Source organism: Lasioglossum baleicum, chromosome 16 (assembly GCF_051020765.1).
Source record: "Lasioglossum baleicum chromosome 16, iyLasBale1, whole genome shotgun sequence".
Taxonomy (NCBI): domain Eukaryota; kingdom Metazoa; phylum Arthropoda; class Insecta; order Hymenoptera; family Halictidae; genus Lasioglossum; species Lasioglossum baleicum.
Genome location: NC_134944.1, coordinates 7128036 through 7150465, shown reverse-complemented (window position 1 = coordinate 7150465; position 22430 = coordinate 7128036). Strand labels below are relative to the sequence as shown.

Here is a 22430-nt window from a genome sequence, read left to right as displayed (position 1 = left end):
TACACAGACACATCTGTATCTTCTTTAATAATTTTAACGAGTGGGCAATATTGGGTCGGTGAGAAAGTCCTTTCGGTATTTTAAGGTGAAATAAAACCCAATTTCTTTATTCAAGCGATGAACTTTTTAATCAGTAAAATAACTTCTTATTTATTCTTTTAGCAAAAGATCGTCGAAAAAAAGAGAAAATATCTTATTCATTAAAGATCGTTGCTTGAATAAAAAAATTGGGCTCTCTATTTCACCTCAAAATAGCGAAATTACTTTCTCGCCAACCCGATGGTACATTCTCGAATTCTTTAAATGTTATTCTGCATTCAATCTACTTGCGCGTTTATGGGAAAAATGAGCACAGCAAGAGCAAAATAGCGGAAAAATTTAGAGAGTTCGAAGACGCTGTCGTATTATTTTCAATTGATTAAAATGATTAAGAAAATAAATAAATGTCCGTGTCTCGCAATTAATCATTTTTGCATTCAAATCCGCATAAACGTAAAGTATGTGAAAGAGTGCAATGGAATTGAAAATGTTTCAGAGCCATCAAAATAAACTAATTAAAATTGATCGACTATTAAGGAATTTTTATGGGACACATGTCTCCCGTAGATTCCGTCGAATATTTCGACTTTGCGAAACGTTTTGGTCAGGTTGTTCGGCAGTCGAGATGCATTCGCCTGCATCGGGCAAATTGAGAATTTCACGGAACCCGCTCGACGTTCCCGATGCAACGCGCGCGCTTCGGGACAGCCGAGCGTGTCGCGAGCGCATAAAATCCGCAGTCTAATCGCGAGAAACGTGCTCGTCCTTCGGCGTGTACAGTTGCACATTGTACTTTGAACAATGAGCCCACACGCCGCACTTTACACACAGGTGTTTCGGACCTCGTGATCCCGTTTCGATCGTTTATGCATAGAGCGCAGCAGAACGCCGCGCCGCGAGTGCCGATCGCGTTGCATTTCGGAAATTTGTACCGCGAAAGAAACTGTTAAAGTAGAAAATTATACCAGGGCTAGTTGACTAATGAGGTTAGTCGACTAACCCATTCTATTAGGCGTACAAATAAGTTCTCGGTCTGAGAATAAAAACGGCTGTATCAACCCCTTGCCCTACGATTTATTTTACGGTTTTAGTGATTACAATTGTAGTTGATCAACTTTAGTTGATTTATTGCTCTCAGTAACCTAAATTTGATTAAAACAACAACTAGGTTCAATCAAAGCAATTTTCAATATTAAATCTGTCCGATGTAACTTTCCAAAGTTAACTCAGCAAAATACTAATGTTTCATTGGTAAAAATTAAATACAATTTATATTTCAATTTGATATTTCCCCTCGATTTCACATTTTATATTAATTTACATGTATGTTAAAAGTTAGGCAACTACTCCCCGCTCTCCCCTACTGTTTAACGTTACACTTCCCCCGCCCCCCCCCTCCTTTTGGGATGGCAGTGTGCACCATTCGGTTTCAGTGATTCGCCTTGAACTTCAGAAGTGCTCGCTCGTGAAAATTTGTTTAACCGGTGGTGCAGGGAACTTGAAACAATGCGACGTGTTATAGTTTATTGTTTGCAGACCTTCGCAGCCAATTACAGTTCCAAACAAATTAACGTGAATTACGGGGAAGTGGAGCGAATAAAAATTTCCTCCTCTGCAATATTAATGCGACAGCATCGGTTCTGTCGATGCCCGGCGCACGTAGTCGACCCTGACATTTTCTTAGATCGATAACGAGCGGTCTCCGCGGATATCGATTGATTCGAAAGTGCTATTTCTTCTGGAGTACGCGAAACAGACGAGAGACAAATTCTTCGCGCGCTTCTGCCGCGCTATAGCGAATAACACGCCGCCGCCGCGCCGCCTCTGTGGGGGCGGACACCTCCTCGGCTGACCTGTGTCAAACGAATTACAAGATTGTTCACACCAACGCGCAGAATTTTTAACCGCGTGTCTACGAACCGCGCACAGTACTCCGAATACTTCTCTGTGGTTTAATCGAGCTCAGAATTGACCTGATATGATCTTGAAGATCAGTGAATGAAAATTTCTTTTGGCAAATACATAGAATTCTATTTAAAAAATCGAAGATCACCTTCGTTGCTAGAAAAATAATGCGGATAAAACAAAGTTACAGACGCTGTTACGTTGCTCGCAACAAATAGCACAACTTTCTCCTCTTCCATTTTTTACAAATCACAATAGTTTCTAAAAAACACCCTGGCTAGAAGAGACGTTTTCGCTCGAAAATGCCACCAATTTATAATTGTCTGAGAACTTTGAAAATTTTTTTCCGTGGACGAATCTTCCACAGATTCGAAGATCGAAGTCTCCCCTTTACAACGACACCGAAAAACTTGACCTACGATTTTTTTCAGTCGTTTCGCAAAGGTTTAAACGAGAGGTGTACAGCTAACCTCACATCGTCCTCGTTTGTGTTGTGTAGAACGGTGGGAAAGAGTCGTACATCAATTTTTAAGGCGTCGTTGCAAAGGGGAGGCTTCGATCTTCGAATCCGTGAAAGATGTATTCGCGAAATAAATTTTTTAATGTTTTCACGAAGGTTTCAATTGGTAGTATTGCTGGGGGAAAATAAGACACCAATTTCTGGCATGTTACATCCTGTAAAACTGTCCGAGAGGAAAACGAATGACGGTGTGCGAAAGTAGAATCTTCAAGCTTTAAAACGAGTCCAAGTTTATCGTTGTACGCTTGTTTTTTACGAAATTACAGCGGGTTGAATATCGTGTCCGCACTCTAGCTTCCCCTTCTCCGACGCGGGTCGGTCATGTGACCGGTACTGGCAGGGAGGGGGTAACATTTCCCCTGAATTCGTGCTCCCTCCCCTCATCAGCCACCGTATAGAAGTCGCTCGAGATATTCTGCTGCTCTTTATGAATTATAATAGAATTTCGCGGACATTTTTTTGCCGGAATTCGAGGACGATGTGCGGCATTCTGAATCGACAGAGGACGTTGCGACGAGCAAAGGCCAAGCCCGGGAGCACAACTTGATTCCATTAGGCCTTAATTCGCGGCAATTCGAGCCGCCTACCCGGCTCCTCGTTATCCGTTTCCACGCGAGACAAGGCAACTGTGTTAATTGCTAGCACACGTTCGTCCACGCTCGTTTTTTACGGTGGCCTAACGGAATCACGGCGGATCCTTGAATCTGTGCAGAGCGCGACCACGGTCTATGCACCGTGATACAATGGTTGGCATTGTGGCGGCGCGGAAAACCGCTCCCGTAATCCGATTACGTTCGTCTTTCGTCGCTGCCCAGCCGCCGCGAATCCCTGTCCAGTCTCGTCTCCTCTCGTCTCGCGTTCTCGATCAGCGAAACCGACGTTTCAAATTGATAAAAAGCCCCTCACCCCCACTGCCGAAACGCTTTCTAAAACTGGAAAGACTTTCTAAACTGCTGCTCGCTCGTAAATTACAGAGCCGCTCGCGGCTCACGCTCGCCGCACGTCCACAATGTTGAAAAAAACCCCGCCGCGAAAACATGCCAAAATTTCACAAGTGACGGTTCACAATTTTACGGATGTAACACATAAGACGGCGAGTCACTGCGTCGACAAGTTTCGTATTCCAAGCACAGAACTACGGTACGCTTGTAAAGGTAAAGCTGCGTCCACAACGAAGCAGAAGAAAATGTAGAATCGCTAGAACTTCGGATCGAATGGTTGTTTTCGCTTGAAAAAAATCACGTACACTCTCCAAACATCCGTTAACAAATTCCCGGAGATTGCGATCGATACGTTCGGTAAGTCTTCCTTGAAAATATTCGCAACCGTTGCGTGTTCGTGCACCGAGGCTCGGCGAAGAAAGTTTACGCGGTGCTCCTGCTGATAGAATCGCCATAACTCTGGATCGAATGGTTATTTTTGCTTGGGAAAAATCAGACACGATCTCGAAACAACTACTAAGGAGTCCACAAAGTTTCCACTCGACGCGTATAATAGTTCGCTTACGAAAAAATCCTGTGTCGAGTAAACCGCGGATTTTCCAGGCTCGGTTCCTGTGGATACGGCTCTGGTGTTTACGCAGTTCGCAGACGCTGAAAAACATTTCCGTGGAACGCTCGAAGGTCTGCAAATCTGACGACCGAAATCGCTAAACGAGCGTGTAAACGGATGATCCATAGATCCGACAGCGGCGACTGTCGTCACTGCGGAATTATGCTTGCGCTCTCGACAGCATTCCTTTCGATTTTTAATACAACCTGCCGGAAAAGTTGTGGAAACCGCGACTCTGATCGGCTGCGATTTTCTCCGAATTTCCCTCGCACGCTGTCCGACAATCTCTGCGTACAGGGTGTCCCAAAAACGTTGTACTTGCAGGGAGTGATTCCTGAGGCCGTTTGAAGTAATTTTTTCCTTTACGAAAATGTTCTCCGCCGGTTCGTTAAGGAGTTATTAACGGAAAACACGGGCCAATCAGAGAGCGGCTGAAGCTGAGCGCAACGTCGGCACTGGCCGAGCCGTCTGCGACAACCGCACTTGGATTGGTCGGTGTTTTTCGTAAATAACTTCTGAACGAACCCGCGCAAAACATTTTCGTAAAGGAAAAAGTAATTTGAAATGACCTTAGGAATCGCTAACACATTAAATAAAAGTCGATGAGCGATCGACGGGTTGCCAACCGTCCCGACATTGAAACTGTATTATCATTTTTTCCTTTGAAAACTAGGTATGTTATGTCAAGTGTGGTAATAAATTAAACGAGACTGTATAAATGTATTCGTCGAGATTTACGTAACCGTCGTCGATGATAAAACACACACGTCCCCCCTCCCTCTGCGATGGATTATCAACGTTCTTCGGCTTCGTCGAATGTTATCGTTACGGATTAGGCTAAACATTCCTCACTGATATCAACAAGTAGATACACTTAAGGCTGCGGCACGGTGTCTAAGAAATTATCCTGATTTCCGTTTCAATTCCGGAGCGGGGCACGCAGTGGCTCAGTGGATAGAGACTACGAATATCGTAGTCGCGGGTTTGAATCCCGCCGGCACCTCTGGAAATACTTCCAGTGCAGTCTTCTCATTGGAAAAAGATTTCCATGTTGTATATAAAACTGTGGTGCCCAAGGTGGTTCGGAACTCACCTGAATAATATAGGTCCTGTTGCAAATCATCATTATCAAAAGCCATGGCAAAAACAAAATTCCATCGAGCACACGACGATTATTTTCGCGAGAGCTCACTATACAATAGTATACTTTCACAGAAGGTGGGGACAAATCTTGTTGAAAATTTCCCGAGATTCATCGAGACTGTTGCGCGCGGAAGTCACGGCACCAACTGACGTCGCGACGCGACCATAACAGTTTCGGTGAACGCGGAACAATAGACGTGGATTCATTAGGTCGTCCCGTGAGTCGTGTCCCATAAACGATCGGGCTCTGTTTACACATATATCTATTGTTATTGAAACCCTTCAGTAGAGTTGAGCATTAATCGATTAACATTTCAATATGTAAACCAAATGACAATACACCTAAACTCAGTTTACATTTTCCGTATTTCATATCGAAATTTCAGCAGTTAATCATTAATCAATTATCCGATTGGCGATTACAATTGAAAGGAATGTAATTGTTAATCGCAATTAACGACTAAACTAGGAGACTAATTGTTTATTGCGATTAACGATTGTAGTAGTAGTTTATTCGTCAATCGTTGATTAAATTTTTGCCCAATTCTGTCCTCTACCACATAAATATTCCCGAAGGTAAAAAATGTAGTAGGCGATTTGCTATGCCGCATTTTTGTTATTACGTTCACTCTTCTAAAATAATGTTTTGATTAATTTTCAACCACAAAAAGATAGATCGACATTTAATATTGTAGGATATTTAATTACTCCGAGGTTTGCTTCAGACATTTTCCTCCGAAGAAAGAGACTATAGTTCGGGCCTGCAATTTCCGTAATTATGCGAATACGGAATGGTCACCGGTGACCGATGCCATTCGCTTAAAAATGACTGTCGTGAACTGAATGCCACTAAATGCCACTGAATATTAATTCGCTAACACCGGAATCAACTGGATTGACGTATAAAAAGAAAACTTCGTTACCACGTGACCAGCAATCGATATTTATAACGCTGATCGCTTTTACGACGGAGAACGATTACTCTAAACTGCGCTGTTGAATCTATTTGTAATAATTAGATTTGATGAATTTACGGTAAAACTGAAACGGAAAATTCACGATGGCAAACATATTAAATGAATTCAAGAATGTCAATATTCAAGCAAGAAAAAATTTTCTAGCTCTCTTGTGCGATCATTTTTATTTTATTTATAATACTATTAATGACGCTGTCGAAAAAAATGGTATGTTTAGTCAGTTTTTCATTTATAGTTTTATGTTACAACTAGACTGCGGATGTTTATGAATTTATAGGAAAATAGAGTAGATGAAATTCGAAATTGAAAGGAAAATTTTGAAATTTCAAGAGATGTCAATATATGATTTTTCATTTATTGAGTTTCTGCGGATGTTTAAGCAATTTTCAATTTTTGTAGGCAAATTTTCAGAAAGTGCAGTCATGTGAAATGCTATTTTCAGTGACAGTAATCTTTGTACATCTGAAATAAATAAAAATCGTACTAAATTTGTGTAGAATTTTATTTTCTAGCATTTTTTGAACATTTCCTGAAGCCAAAATTTGGGTGTAGGCAAATTTTAAGAAAGTGGAAGCATGTGAAATGTTATTTTCAAGGGTAGTAATCTTTATAGTTCTGAAATAAATAAAAACCGTACTAAATTCCGTGCAATTTTATTTTCTAGCATTTTTTGAACATTTCCTGAAGCCAAAATTTGGGTGTAGGCAAATTTTAAGAAAGTGGAGTCATGTGAAATGTTATTTTCAGTGACAGTAATCTTTGTACATCTTAAATAAATAAAAATCGTACTAAATTCCGTGGAATTTTTTATTTTCTAGCATTTTTTGAACATGTTTTGAAGCCATAAATGCATAAAGATCCGCAGTCTAGTTATCAACAACGCCGAAACAGCTGTGCTTCACAACGCAAAAAAATTACCATCGAACGCATTTACTCACAGCGAAGCGATAATGTTAACAACATTGTCAATCTTGAAGAAACCGGTAGTTTCGGCGGGAGCCGGTCACCTGTAATCGCCAAGTGTATCGCGAAGCGATTGGTCGATCAATGTTGAACTCGCGAGGTCAGGTTCCGCGGTTCGAGCACGCGTCTCGATAAGATTAAGAGTCGAAGGTCCCGAGACTCGTTGTCTCTGCTCGCACACGCGTAGAAAATGTAGGAACGCTAATTCCCGTTGGTAGAGCGAGCGGGCACCGCGTGCGCCTAACCGCGAGCGTGATCGAAGCACACGGAGCTCTCTGCAGCTTGCATAACACGAGCGAAGCGAGCATTATTTATATTGATGAAGAGTTCAAGAGAAGAATAGAAGCGCTCCCGAAGGCGCAATATTCTTTCCATAATAATAAATCAATATCTCCGAGGAGGACCTGACTTTTCCATGGAAAATTCTTGAAAATGATTTTCCTTATCGACGAGGTCTGATGAAAACATAGATGAGCATTGTAACCGAGTAACGAAGCTATTTAATTTTGTATTTAAACGGTGTAGGTTGCGTATCTACGAGCATTATTTATATTGATGAAGAGTTGAAGAGAAGAGCAGAAGCGCGCCTGAAGATTCAATATTCTTGCCATAATAATATGTACATCGATATCTGCGAGGAGGACCCGGACTTTTTCTGCAAAATGATTTTCCGAATCGATTAGGTATGATCAGATAAACATTGTGACTGTGTCGGTTGAGTATCTACGAGCATTGTATTTATATTGGTGAAGAGGCAATATTCTTGCAATAATAATGAATCAATATCTCCAAGGAGGACCTGGATGTTTTCTGGAAAATGATTTTCCACTGATGAGTACCAAGTAACGAGTAACGAAACCAGATACAGTGTCGGTTGCGTAGGAGCATCATTTATATTGATGAAGAGTTGAAGAGAAGAGCAGAAGCGCTGCCGAAGACGCAATATTCTTGCCATAATAATAAATCAATATCTCCGAAGAGGACCTAGATCTTTTCTGGACAATTCTGGAAAATGATTTTCCGAATCAATGAGGACTGATGAGCACACAGACGCGACCATTGTGACCGAGTAACGAAACTAGATACACGGTGTCGGTTGCGAACCAGCGAGCGCGCGTAACTGGGAAAAACATCGCAATTGCGCAATTATTTTGATTATGTTCGAGAAAAATGACTACCGCGCGGATGGACAGTGTCTTACCGTTGGTGTTCTCGGCGGTTTAGTTCAGGCTGGCATAATCCATGGGTCATAGTTCGATCCTCGGGGCGTGTTGTCGCAGTTCGAGCGCGAAAACACTGGTCCCGTCCCGGCGAAGACTATTAATAAATGCACACTGTGTGAGTCACCCCGGTGGACTCACCCTGACGGAAACTACGGGGTTCGTAGATGCTATCCGGGGCTCTACGGATTGTTCACGGGGAAATTGGCGAACGTTTTCTCCGGAATTGTCGAGGAAGTCGCGTCGCCACGCTCGCGACTCGCGGCCGACTGTGAGCGGATCGATAGGCGCTTTTGATCGCGCGATGTGCACGACAATGAAACAAGGTTCGGATTCGCTCGGTGATCCTCCGGTGCCCACCTATAGACCTGCCACCACCAACTTCTGCACGGTATAGTCGCGGTATAGTTGCGTATATACAGCGACAACGACGCGCGACGCGAACCTCACGCAGCCGAACGCGTTCTACTCTTCCTGCCTCGACCAGTCGCACTGACACTCCGCAACAACGATTACTATTCTTCGGAAACGCACACGGCTTCTGCATTCACCGGCCCGTGAATCCGCACGCGTTCCACGGGCGGGGGCAGAGAGAAGGAGAGAGAGAGAGACTATATGGTCAACGTGATCGCGAGATTCGGTTTGCTTCGACGCGAATTGTTTTAACCCTTTGCGGTCGTTTTCAGTTTATACCAGGGACCAAAGCGGATTTTTATGCATTTATGACAAAAATGGGCACGTACAATTTAAAACAGTGGTGGTATTAAAAAGATTTATGGCCACCAGTGTATTAGTTTCACCATAATAAGATAATTAAATGAAGAACGAGATTTTAGTTGGCATAACTGTTATTTTTGGGTCCTGGTTTATACATAGGTGTCATGCCGGTCGGAATTAATTTTCGTCGAACGAACAGTAATACATAATATGCAAGATTATGATGGAAAAACAAAATTTACTAATTCTCTTTGAAACTTTAGATATATTAGACTGGAAGTATACGACTGGAACGGTTAAAAAGCTTTGGTGGCTGAGAGTAGACATACGACCGCAAAGGGTTACTTCTAATCGAATTTCTACCCAGTCGAGGGTAGTGGAATGAGGGTGTAGCTGGCTAAATTATTATTCCGTTAATTTTGTCTTGAACACGCCATTTTGTGATTAATCCAGACTTTTGATTTCTTTCAGACGAACTACGTTCATACTGATCAACACGCAACTTCTTTTTCTTGTTTCCGATCGGTAGAGAGAATCACGATATTCATAAAAATTTTGATTATTTATCCTTGAAAATATTCACAGATGTGCTTTAAATACCAGTAGATATGTGCGTAAAATCCCAATCCAAAAGGTCGTATAGTTTTTCTAAAAAAAATTCTTATCATAATAATGGAGATCGTCGACCCATATTTTTCAGAACACATTTTATAAAAAAAATAATAATAACTCGTGCAATTTCGATTATTTTTCCCCGAAAAAAATCACACGTGTGCTTCGAATACCGGCAAATACGTGTGCAAAATCCCAATGTGAAAGGTTTCCTTATTTTTCCTCAAAAAAATTCCCAACAATTCGAGCCAAAAAATGACCTCGAAAACCAGAATACTTAAGAGGAGAACTCGGGGTCTCCACGGAGCAGTTCTCCCAATCGGAAAAATTCGCAGAAAGGTCGGTCCAGCAATTGCCAATTAATCGGCGAACGATCGCGGATGCGAAGATTCGCGAAGGCGAATAATAGAAAGGACGGGGAGTAATTCGATTAAGACTCGCGTGGCCATCTCCGCGAAATGTCGTTAACCCCGGAAACAAAGCCGCGGTGTTTCATTTGGCAGCTTTCTTTCTTTCCACTTATTTTTTTCGTCGTTTTCTCCGGAATGGCCGCGAGAGCAGATGAGAGATACTCGTTTCCTTTCGGTGGCAGATCGAAATCGATTTTCGACGATCGATCTATAGAAAGCGGCGCGGCGAGAGTGGAACGGAGACAGACTTTGGAAGAGGAATACTCCTCGGAACACGTTCGATCTAAGCCGAGGGAGACTTTCGCTGAATACGGTTCTCCGATGAAGACACGTTGTTCCCGGTGAAACACGGGCAACCTTGAAGCGTTGGCAACGGGACTTCGTCGATCGATTAGCTGCACTTTGATTAGCTTCACGCGAAGATGAACGGCCCGGTGTGCGTCGTTAATTGCCCCCGAAACTTTCGGTAGATCATAGCATACGTTTCCTGAACAGTTCGATCGAGTGGCAGCCAAACGATTCAGCATTTAATCACTGAACTAGTAATTATTTCTTTACGAGACGTGGAGATTTGCTCGCGTGATCCACGGTACTAATGGAAGACGCGGATCGGATACTCTCCACTAAATCGCGAATAGAACGAGCAATTGTGCATCGAACTGTACCGTGTTTGGGTTCGTTTTAATCGAGGATTAGCACAATAAATAATAATCAATGATAATTAGGAGATAATACGTGTTCTTAAATCATTGCCATTGTCATTACTAGACTGCGAATTTTATTCATTTATTATATTCATATCATTTTTTAAAATATCACGTTTTAGAACGGACTAAAAGGTATAATGTAATTTAAATAAAAATTAATTTTAAAAAAATACCATGTTTAAAAAACGGACTAAAGAATATAAAATCATTTCTCCTAGCCCCATACAGATAGTCCTGAATCACAGAATTTTTAATAGCTATGAAAATACTTGTAAGATTTAAAACGAAAAAAGGTGTAACGGTTAAATTTAATAGTTTATATCTCCTAACCGCATAGGCTTTTTAAAAAAATTTGTTTTTAAATATTGCATTGTCATCCAGTTCTTAGCTATTTTTGAAATTTCAAGTCTCTAGCTCATCGGGAAGTTAGTTTAAGATCAATTGCAAAATTTGTACCGAACAGACAAACAGACAGACAGGCAAGAAAGCGAGCTAATAAAATCGTGGTAAAATGAGGACATTCAAGGAATTCGAAAGTCGTACTGTTTCATTTCAAGCGCCATTAGAATGATTGGAAAAAGAAATACACGTCTACGAAGTCCCCACATATTACAATGAATGCAGACCATTTTAGCATAAACGTCCGCAGTCTAGTCGTTGCTCATTTTCGCGATTGAACGCGTGAAATCCAGAAGTAAAGGCAAAGAAGTTATGTCACCGGTTCTTTGAAAGTTCCGACAGGACGCGTCTCGCAGCGCTCGAATTTCGTTGGAGAACGGAAGAGGGACAACTGTTCGTGGCGTGGCATTTCCAGCGTAAAATTCGCTGTGAACGGTAGCGAACGATGACATAATAGGCGCGGGCTGGGAGAAGCGTTTGGATGTAACGTACATACAGCGAATTTGGACGGTGGAGCGAACGCGCGGACGTTGTTCCGCGGCGTTTAACCGATCCCTTTGTTCCCGTCGCGTTCATCGATTTTCGGATCGAATTCGTACTGTAGCGGCGCGGGGCGACCGGTCCTCGTCGACCTTTACACGCATCCGTTCCTACTTCCCGCTGCGAAAAAATCCCCGGGGACCTTGGCAAGCCTCTCCCTAGCCTCGACGTGCCACGACTGGCCGAGTCGATGCGTTTTTCAATGCGACGACGCTCTCCGCATCTCTGTGCATGTACATTATGTACACATGTACATGTATAACGTGTACATAGTGGTGCATTACGTGTATATGCATGCACATAATGTGTATATATGGTTCCACTATGTGTCGCGCGCGAGAAGCTCTCCCGCGCGACGACGAGAGATAGTCTCTATTGCAGAAAAAATTCTTCCACTCGCAGCGCCTTTCGCGATTACGTCAGAAACGATACTACTATTCCGCCTGGGAACGTGCACGAGCTCCTCTAATCCGCGTCGCTTTCGACTCACTTTCCTGGACGCGCACGGATCGTCGCGACGCTGACAAACCTCGCGAATAAAGTCGGTTTATCTTAAATAGTCCGGGCCAGTCCGGCAGCACCTTACTACCCTGGTTTTGTATTCAGTATTTACCGAAAAAATAAAATACTGATTACAAAACCAGGGTAGTAAGGTTCTGCCCGATGGGCCGGACTGGCTAATAAACCGACCTTAAGGAGATACACTCCGTTTTCTAGGATTGTAAGCGTGCGGGATTCCCGTTCTCATTATTCGATAATACAAAAATGGAGTTTTTCAGTAATCAAAAACGCTAGCTGAAAGATCGATCTAGGGCAGTGTTTCCCAATGTTTCGACACCTCAACAAAGTACTTTCGACGAAGTAGCTCTTCTATAACTGTCGTAACATTCAGTATCCCCGTTAAGAACAATCGGTATTAAGTACACGGAGAAAAAAAAGTAGTTACTTCAATAACACGCGTGTTATTGTAATTTTTTTTTACTTCGATGAATATCAATGTATTCTTTTCAATAGTATGAAATTTAGAAGCAAATCGTGATGTATTTGAATTGTCTATCATGAAATGATTGAAAATATTATTCGATTCAATACCGTACATTATTATTCGTAATATTTCTCTTTTTCCTTCAATCAGATATGTTGTTAAAAAAATTTGAGAAATGTATTGATTTATCCTGGAATTGGTTCGAGGCCATATCTTATTTTTTTGAAAACATTGATGGTCAAGCTATTGGCTTATATGATTGGCGGAAATGTGTTTTGCTATTGAAATTCAATAGTATTAAATATTAAAATAAGTTCATATGATATTGGCACTATTCAATAGTACATCTTATTGAATCAACATATATTTTTTTTGTTTCGACAGGATTTTTTTCTCAGTGTAGCAGGCGTGTACATGCTTTGTACACAACAGTAGAGCCGCTGCACCAGGATTGTTGCATTAGAATCAGTGCGTACCGCCTTCAAACTCTTCCTGTACCCTTATACGATTTTAGTCGACGAAATACTTGTTATTCCATGACCTTTTTCTTCTTGGTTAGATTAGGGTCCCTACTGGAAACGAGGCGAACGATCATACTGTCGACCGGTCGTTTCTACTTCGACGGAAAGAGAAGTTCTTCCACAGTATTGCGTAAACACCGATCAAAATGACCGGGTCAACGTTGGTTCATACAGACGAGATTCAACTGTATTGATCCAACTGTTCAGACGTGGATGCCGGACCTCGTGGAGCTGTCCCGACGCGAAAAAAATCGTCGCCGAGGAATAAAAGCAAGCGTCTGGACGATCGTTATCGGTTCAGCCACCCCGATATCATTCGCGAGCATTCCCTACACACAACGGACAGAAATATAATACAGTTGGCCGCGATTCGCTGTGTTTTCGTGCCAACTGGTATATATAGGGTGGACCACCTGACACGCGGCTACGAACAACTTGTGTGAATTATGCGTGGGAGTACCTGCGCAAGAAGATCCAACGACCGTACGCTCGGAAAACCAGAAAATCACGCGTGTGTGCTTCAAATACCAATAGAGTGGAGATCAACACGCGCTCTACTAAAATATATAGCTTACGTAATATTGATTATTTTCACCCGTGAAAAATCACACGTGTGCTTCAAATACCAGTAGACACGTATGTAAAATCCCAATGCAAAAAGTTCGATAGTTTATCTGAAAAAATTCTTAGAATCGTGGCGATCGTCGACCCATGTTTCCCGAAACACACTCTATAAACAAATATACAGCTCACGTAATTTTGATTATTTTTACCCGAAAAAAGTCACAAGTGTTCTTCAAATACCAGTGGATATGTGTGCAAAATTCCAATGCGAAAGGATGGATAGTTTTTCCGAAAAAAATTCTTGGAACCATGGCAATCGTCGACCCATGTTTCCCAAAACACACTCTATAAACAAATATACAGCTCACGTAATTTTAATTAGTTTTACCCGAAAAAAATCACAAGTGTTCTTCAGGTACCAGTGGATATGTGTGCAAAATTGCAATGCGAAAGGTTGGACAGTTTTTCTGAAAAAAATTCTGAAAATTAGCATACCCCCTCAAGTCACAGCCGATCGGCGCTCCCGTGAGTTCGCAGTTAGAAACGGGCGAGTCGCAGACGCGTGCCGGTTTTGCACATGCGAGCACGTCTCCGGAGGACCGTTAAACGCGGTGAAAATTTCAGGAGGAAAGCACCTCGGACTAACGGGGATTAGGTCAGTCAGTTTTACAAGCTGCTCGCGTGTCTTTCCGCGGTCGTCGCGTTGTCAGCCGCGTTCTACGCTCTACGCGGCCTATTATTACCCCGATGACGCTTAAAAATTCACGATTCGGAGGGAAATCGTTATACGGGCGTCGTTTACGCGTCGCTCGTGAGAACGTTACGGCCCCAGGTACTTTATACAACACGAACAAGCACAGGTCTGAACAGAATCGCTCGTAATCGGCGCGGAACACGCATCGATTTGCACGAAAACAATATCATCCCTTTCTGGCTCAATCTACTCTCCCTCTCACCTTCGTTTCGGAACTTCTAGCGGCACATAAATCGATTACATTGCCATAGACAACAATTTTTATATACAGTAGGACCTCGATTAACCGGCTTGATCGGCAGACAAACCGCCCGGACAAATTAAAGCCCGAAAATGCATTAAATGATTGCGTAAGTTCGTGCCCGATTTGAAAATAAAATTTAATAGTTAAATTTTAAAGAATACTTTTATACGTTTTTAAATTTTAAAGAATAATTGTAGAAAATTTAACCCTTTTCTAATTTTAATTTAACCAATCATTAATCAAATCTTTAACCAATCTTTCAAATTTAACCATAGAATTTTATTTTCAGATTGGGCAACGAACTTATGCAATCATCTAATAAATTCTAATACATTATATTCCAAAATAAATTTATTTCCCTTCATAATCGAGATCCGCGGTTAATCGAGGTGAATCCTACTGTATTTAAAATCAATTTATTATTCGAATTGCTCCATGAAATAAAAAGAAATGTGTAATTCTGAAATGGGATAACTGTACTATTGCTGGCACTGCAGTAGTTATTGGCACTTTTGATTTAAACGACAAATATTAAAATTTCCTGGCATAGAAAGTCATTTTTTAATGCTTCTTATTTATATTTCAAAGCAACGTTGTAAGTTTTCGTAACAGAGTTCCACATATGACTGTTAGCAAACGTGCCAATGACCGTACTATTTGTCTTACGATTGTTATTCACTGAATACAATATGTATTTTATAATAAAAGATTTATGACTCGTAAAACTGTTTGATTTTGTAATATCAGAAAGATAATAATAGAAAAGTTAAGATCGTTTAAACATTTCAAAGAAAGATTTTTGCTACGATTTCGGCTTAGGGTGCCAATCATTGTACAGTTTACCCTAATTATCATTTTTTTATATTATTAAAAGTGACGGAAATATTCAAGATGAACAAGTTCATTGCCCCACCCTGCTGAGGCTTCTGTTTGCAACGACCCCTTGGAACGTACGATTTTTTTCCTGGTCGGTTGGACTTTGGATGAAAAGCGAGCCGTATCTCGAATGCAAATTGAAATCGTCGAGTCGACGGGCTTCCGGTGAACGATAAAAATCGAGAAACTCGTTCGCGAATCTAGAGAACGGGTCCGAACGGGTTCGAAACTCTGTCGAGATGTATGAAGTTCGGACGCGAGCCTCGAGAGGGTCCAGTAGCACTTGTCAAACTATGGTTCTATTATTAGGTCCAGTGACCGAATAACTTCTGCCAGGGAAATTCGACGAGCGTAATAATTAAAATGCAGCGACCATAATATTCCATAGAAATTCCGCGGTAGATCACCGTCCCTGGACGCGATTTCACCCTCCGGCGTTTTCGCTGCTTCGGCCGTGACTTCCTTGACCGGTTCCAGGTCGGATACACGGCGAAAATCGGCCGTGTGTTCGCCATACGAGGCACGTACCTGTTCATCGATCACGAAAACCCGCGGTATAGCTGACATAAACGTACGTGCATGGACGAACGTGACACCCTACATCGCTCCGGAATCGACTCTGCACGAGATCGATCCCCGGGAAACGTATTTTACCTGCAAAAGTCGCACGTGTGCTTCAAACACCAGTGGATATGTGTGCAAAATCCCAATGCAAAAGGTTTGATAGTTTTTCTAGAATAAAAATACTTAGAATCAAAGAGATCGTCAACCCATGTTTTCCAAAACACACTATAAAAAAATATACAGCTCACGTAATTTTAATTATTTTTGCCCGAGAAAAATCGCACGTGTGCTTCAAACACCAGTGGACATGTGTGCAAAATCCCAATGCAAAAGGTTTGATCATTTCTCTAGAATAAAAATTCTTAGAATCAAAGAGATCGCCTTCCCATGTTTTTCAAAACACACTATAAAAAAATATACAGCTCACGTAATTTTAATTATTTTTGCCCGAGAAAAATCACACGTGTACTTCAAATACCAGTAAATACATATGCAAAATCGCAATGCAAAAGGTTTGATAGTTTTTCCAGAATAAAAATTCTTAGAATCAAGGCGATCGTCGACCCACGTTTTTGACAAAATATGTAATTCCTGCAATGTTGATTAGTTTCACCCGAAAAAAATCACACGTATACTTCGAATACCAGTAAATGCATATGCAACATTCCGATGCGAAAGGTTTGATAACATTTCCGGAAAAAATTCTTACACGAGATTGATCCCGGGCTAACGTTTTTCCATCGCCGAACGCTAATGCGAACGCGAACCGGTACGCGTCGCGATCAAGATAAAACGTTTCATTTATAAATAGGTTACAGGCTAGGAAATTTCTTAAACGCACAAATAAACGCTCGTATCTGATCTCGTCACAGTTTCTGCACTACTGCTGGTAAATAAGTGTTTACGGTTTTCACGCCCGCGGCCGACCGACTATCAAACTCTTACTCCGGCGCACAGTGGGCCGGAATCGCAGAAAGATGGACGAAATTCGTGTCTCTGTGAACATTATACATTATTCATTACTTGAGTGGAGACATGATGCGTTTATATATGTTGCCTTATAAATATCAAAAGACTGAACTTATTTGGACTTTGTGCGGTTCGTATCGTAGTATATGCTCCACTAATTTATATAATCATTTCGTAGCATCGTTATCATTTCGATAATTAACACTAAACCTATCACTGCCGGTCAAATGACCGGTCTTACATTTTTAATTTTATAATTACAGTAATGCCGCCATAAACGCATAAGCCTCGCAGAAGCTATTTTTTTGAGCTTCAAAGGCCGAACCGAACGTAGAGAAGGACAGCGACTCTTCGCGTCTCTTTCATTCCCATACGCTGTCCTTCCTTGCGCCCGAAACGTTCATCGTCAATTAAACTACTAAATACAGTTGAAATTGTATCGTGTTTGGTCTTTTTTTAATTATCTGCTACAGTTTTTATGCGTTTATAGAGGATTTACTGTATCGAAATTATGACATTGCTTACATGGGAAATAATTCGATAAATTTCTTTATCTAAGCACATATTGCAATGAAAATTGCACGAAATCTAAATAGAGCCTTGTCGTTTTTATCAGCCAAAACATTTTAATCGCTTTCAGTGCTCGATAGTTTTAGTGTTAATAGAAAGTCTAGAACCGGTCATTTTCATCGGTGGGGTAGGTGTTGTTGGCTGGAATGAGAAACCTACCCTTATAGGGGGTGTTCCATCGAAAATATCGAAACCAATTATGCGAATACGCGATGAAACTCCGAGAGGTCAATGCCTTGAGGGTCACCGGTGACCGTGGCCATCGAATCGCGTAAAAGTGATTGCCATAAACCAATATTAATCACGAATGAAACACAGGTGAACAATTGTCATAAAACAAATGCCGCCGAACATCGATTTCAATTAACTGAATTGTAGTATACAAGGAGAAGAGTAAACAAACACACAAACGACAAATTTTGTTGCGCAACATTCGGGAACACATTCCTGACACTTCTCCGACCAAGACGATACCAAACACGACGCAGCTTGGATCGCGTTTACTCGTGTAGTCCACGATACAGTGGACCCTCCGTTATCCGAACACGAACTCGGATCATAAGTTCGTGTCTGCGCGCTTTCTCTCTCTTGCCATTCACTAAAATTAGAGAGCATTAATTCCACGTGTACCGTGGCCCGCGTATTTATAAATTCATTTGCCCCGAAGCACGTTGAGATTAAGAGCATTTATAGACACATCAATGTATTATTTTTACCGTACCGATGTTAATAATAAAGTGAGAAATATTTTATACTTGGTTGTTGCTTACAATTCGCGCCCAATTAATTTCATCTAAAACAATAATTTTGCTAAATTAGAAGGGCACATGGATTTACCCTTTGCAGACGGAGGTATTATAACTTGAAAATTAAGCATTTCTTCCAACCTAGAATAATTGCATTGTATACGATTTTATTCATTTTATTGATATGAAATTACGGAATATATTTCTAATAATATTGCTGAATATTGGAACGTGTAGTAACTGATATACAGGGTGTCTCAGCTGAAGGAAGCCACCTAAATATCTCCTTTATTTTTAATGGCACAAAAAAAGTATTTATGGCATAATTTAAATGGTATCGAAGGAGGAATATCATAGAAGAACAATTTTTTTGTCCGGTTATTTTTTAATACTTTTTTTCAAGGTCATCGTTATTTTTTATCGGGAAAACTTATATTTTTTTTTTTATTCCATCTTGTTAATGACTTAAGCATATTCAAATGTATTTTTTCAGCCACTATAAGATGGAATAAAAAAAAAAAATTTTCCAGATAAAAAATAACGATGACCTTCAAAAAACTATGAAAAAATAACCGGACAAAAGAAATTGTTCTTCTATGATATTCCTCCTTCGATACCATTTAAATTATGCCGTAAATATCTTTTTTTGCCATTAAAAATAAAGGAGATATTTAGGTGGTTCCCTTCAGCTGAGACACCCTGTATACCATAGATACCAACATAGTTAATAATGTAAACAATATTGCGAATAATGCTACAGCAATTTTTAATGATGACTCTGAGTCACCCCTCGACTGCTAGGGGTTGAAAGAGACTCGAGATCCACCGATGTCAAATCATAGTCACCCGAATCATTTGGATTCTACATAATGCATATGAAATTGCTGATTATATTTTTAATAATATTTCTGAATACTGGAACGTGTAGTAACTAATCAGATATTATATATGTAATAACGTAAACAATATTGTGAATAATGGTACAGCAATTTTTAATGGTGACTCTGAGTCACCCCTCGACTGCTAGGGGTTGAAAGAGACTCGAGATTAGGGTTGCCAGAAATGTTTTATCCAAATATAGAAGAAGTAGTGAGAACTGCAATTATGTATATATGAGATAGGCTCAAAATATAGGCGTTCAAGTAAAAGAGGTACGCAGCACATTTTAAACTTTTTTATTCAAACAAAGATGATTTTTTATTCAAATATGATACAGGAGATCAAGTTCAAATATAGAAGACTCATATCAAATATAAAAGATCTGGCAACCCTACTCGAGATCCACCGATGTCAAAACATAGTCAGCCGAATCTGTTGTTTTCTACGTGTACCATCTGGATTCTACACAATTCATACACCTAACAGAATGTTTGTGACGGTACTCCAAAATATATTCTCGTGAGAAAACAATATTATCCAGAGCTAGAGCTCGCTGAAAGCGGCCAACGGGGTTAAGATTGATGGCATTTATCTGGTCACGGAGGGGTGGTCAGCCATCCCGACCGTTCGCCGTCTGCGCTCTCGAAAAACTATAGAGCATCGTGCGACTATCCTATAATGTCCTCCACCCCTGTCCCAGTAGCCGTACTCCACCGTGTGCGGCGTAGAAGGTCCGTCCGGCTGATCATGACGGCGCCAAACTACTTTTCCAGCCGATACAGGCCGCGACTACTGTACACACACACGTACACGGACACGTACCACACACGACGCACTGGGACACAGCCCGGACCTAGCCGATTCGAAAGCAGCCCCTAAGACGCGAGTCGGATGCATCGGATCAGCAACAGTTGTTGACAGAGATCCGTGGACTATACGACGGTTCCTCGGAAGGAGGGCGCGAAACGATTACCGATCGTCCGATTTCGATCGGTAGCGAATGTATGGAACTACGATATTCGAGATCGAGGTGGGGGGCTGGGATTGGGTGTATGAGAGAATTCACTCGAATTCACAGAACTCACTTTGGCCATCGCGTCGTCGTGGGTGGGTCCTAGAGATCTTCCCAGGCCGAAACTACACTCGGATTCCGGTGGTAGCCGCCGCGGCGATTCTGGCCGCAGCCTCTTGACATAAGTCGCGTTTCGGTGAACAGCGGTGGACGAGGCGACGACGGTCGCATTCCCAGACGGTTCTTCTCTTCGCCGTTCTCTTTCTCCCTCTATCTCTATCTCTTCCTGCTGTTACGTTCCTCCCGATGCACGCGAAAGACAACACGCGTCCCTTTTTTCTCCTCGTTTCGGACGCGATATATCCCCGTGTTACAAGGTACGTCGAGCGGCGGACAACGTCGATCGGTTTGGCGAATGCGAGAGACACCTCTCCACGCAGCGACGCCTCCCGACGCCGGCGTCGCCGAGAACGACGTTATTGATCGGCGCCGTGCGGAGGCGTCGCTCGCCCCGCAGAGTAAGGGGAAGGGCTGGCGGAATCATCGACGGTGACGGAGACAGTCCTCTCTGACTATCTACCTCTCTTTCTAGCTTACTCGACGGGCCGGCGTCAGCGCCCCAGACGGAAATCACCAAATCAACGAATCACCGAATCACCAAGCGGAGCGCCACCGTGCCCCGCCGCAGGAAACCCGGTCGTCCCTGCCCAAAATTCAATTCTCGAGGTTTCAGATTTCGGAAAAAAATTCTGCAGTCCTCGAACAACCCTTTACTTTTTGATAGATTTCTGCTGTTTCATGTTTTTCTCGAATTTAGCTCATCTTCGAAATTTTTCCATTTCAGTCCTTCAAAATTGCCCTTGCGTACAAGCATGTTCATAACTCTTAAGCCGAAATATAAAATGAAAAAACTAGTCGGCAAAACATTGAATTCCAGTGTGAACATTCGTCGACGTGTCCGATCATGACCGATCGTATCTACTTACTGCGAGTGTATAGTATACGTACACATACTATGTATATGTGTATGTTCTTGAATATGAAGATTCCAGGATTTGCTTGAATTGCATTAAGTTAATTTACACAGGAAAGAGTTTACTAAGAAAAATTTTTATACTGTCAGATTGTTCGATTAATAATAACGAATCGCAGAAAATCGCGTTTGTATCACGCCGACCGGCAACGTGTCTAAAGTTTAGACTTAAATTTTAATTTATCGAATCATTTTCCATGTAAGCAACGTCATAATTTCAATACAGTAAATAAATTAAACTTAAAAATTGAGACTTAACGAAAAACACTGATCAATCAGAGCGCGTCCTAGCCCGCCGCGCCAGCACACAGTGGGACCTTTGGTCCAAATCGGAGACAAAATCAAAGAACTTTCGATCGAAATGAGGTAGAGCGATGAAATTTTTTTAAAATTAAAACTGAAACTTTGCAGAATATGGGAAAAATAGGGAGATTATGGTAAGAACGTTTCCAGCGATACAACAATCGTCTCGATCCAACAGTGACGCGATCGAATTTACTGGATACGCCATACCGGACGTTTCAGTTAGACTGCGGATTTTAGGCATTTATGACAAAAATGGGTGGGCGAAATTTCAAACGGTAAAAAGATTAAAATAATTTAAGAACATCTATGTGTTGTTTTGAACTTACTAAAATGATTAAAGCAAAAAAGAAAAAATTTGTATATGGCACTTGGAACTGACAATTGATGACGACAATTTTTATTTTGCATAAAGATCCGCAAGTCTAGTTTCGGTACATTCCATTTTTCTTCAAAAACTTCACGATATTTCTGAGTTGATTTCGTTCAAAAATTGTTAAACACACTAAACATACCAGCACCGGTCAAAATGACCGGTTACAGGTCTTCTATTTTACAATTATTGAAATAATAAAAATAATTTCATAAGAAATTATTGTATAGATATCTTTAATAGCCGCAAAAAAGTCTAAAAAAAATCAATCTTCTAATTTTTATAAGGGATCATAAACCTGTTTCAAACATGCACATATTTAATAGGGGTGGGC

General features: G+C 41.3%; 1 protein-coding gene across 5 annotated transcripts in view; it reads right to left on the bottom strand.

Annotated features, from left to right (window-relative positions):
- Window positions 1-22430, bottom strand: part of Toc (toucan) — a 53862-nt gene that overhangs the window by 29859 nt on the left and 1573 nt on the right. Inside the window, exon 1 of one of the 5 annotated variants that reach the window (XM_076441517.1) lies at window positions 20461-20867. The exons of 2 other annotated variants lie outside the window; for them this stretch is intronic. In XM_076441517.1, the coding sequence (XP_076297632.1) occupies window positions 20461-20469 (9 nt within the window). In that variant the 5' untranslated portion in view covers window positions 20470-20867. Of the gene's footprint in view, window positions 1-5108; window positions 7012-7073; window positions 8273-20460; window positions 20868-22430 lie in introns of those variants that run through there. 2 more of the 5 variants (XM_076441513.1, XM_076441514.1) reach the window with 2 other exon arrangements.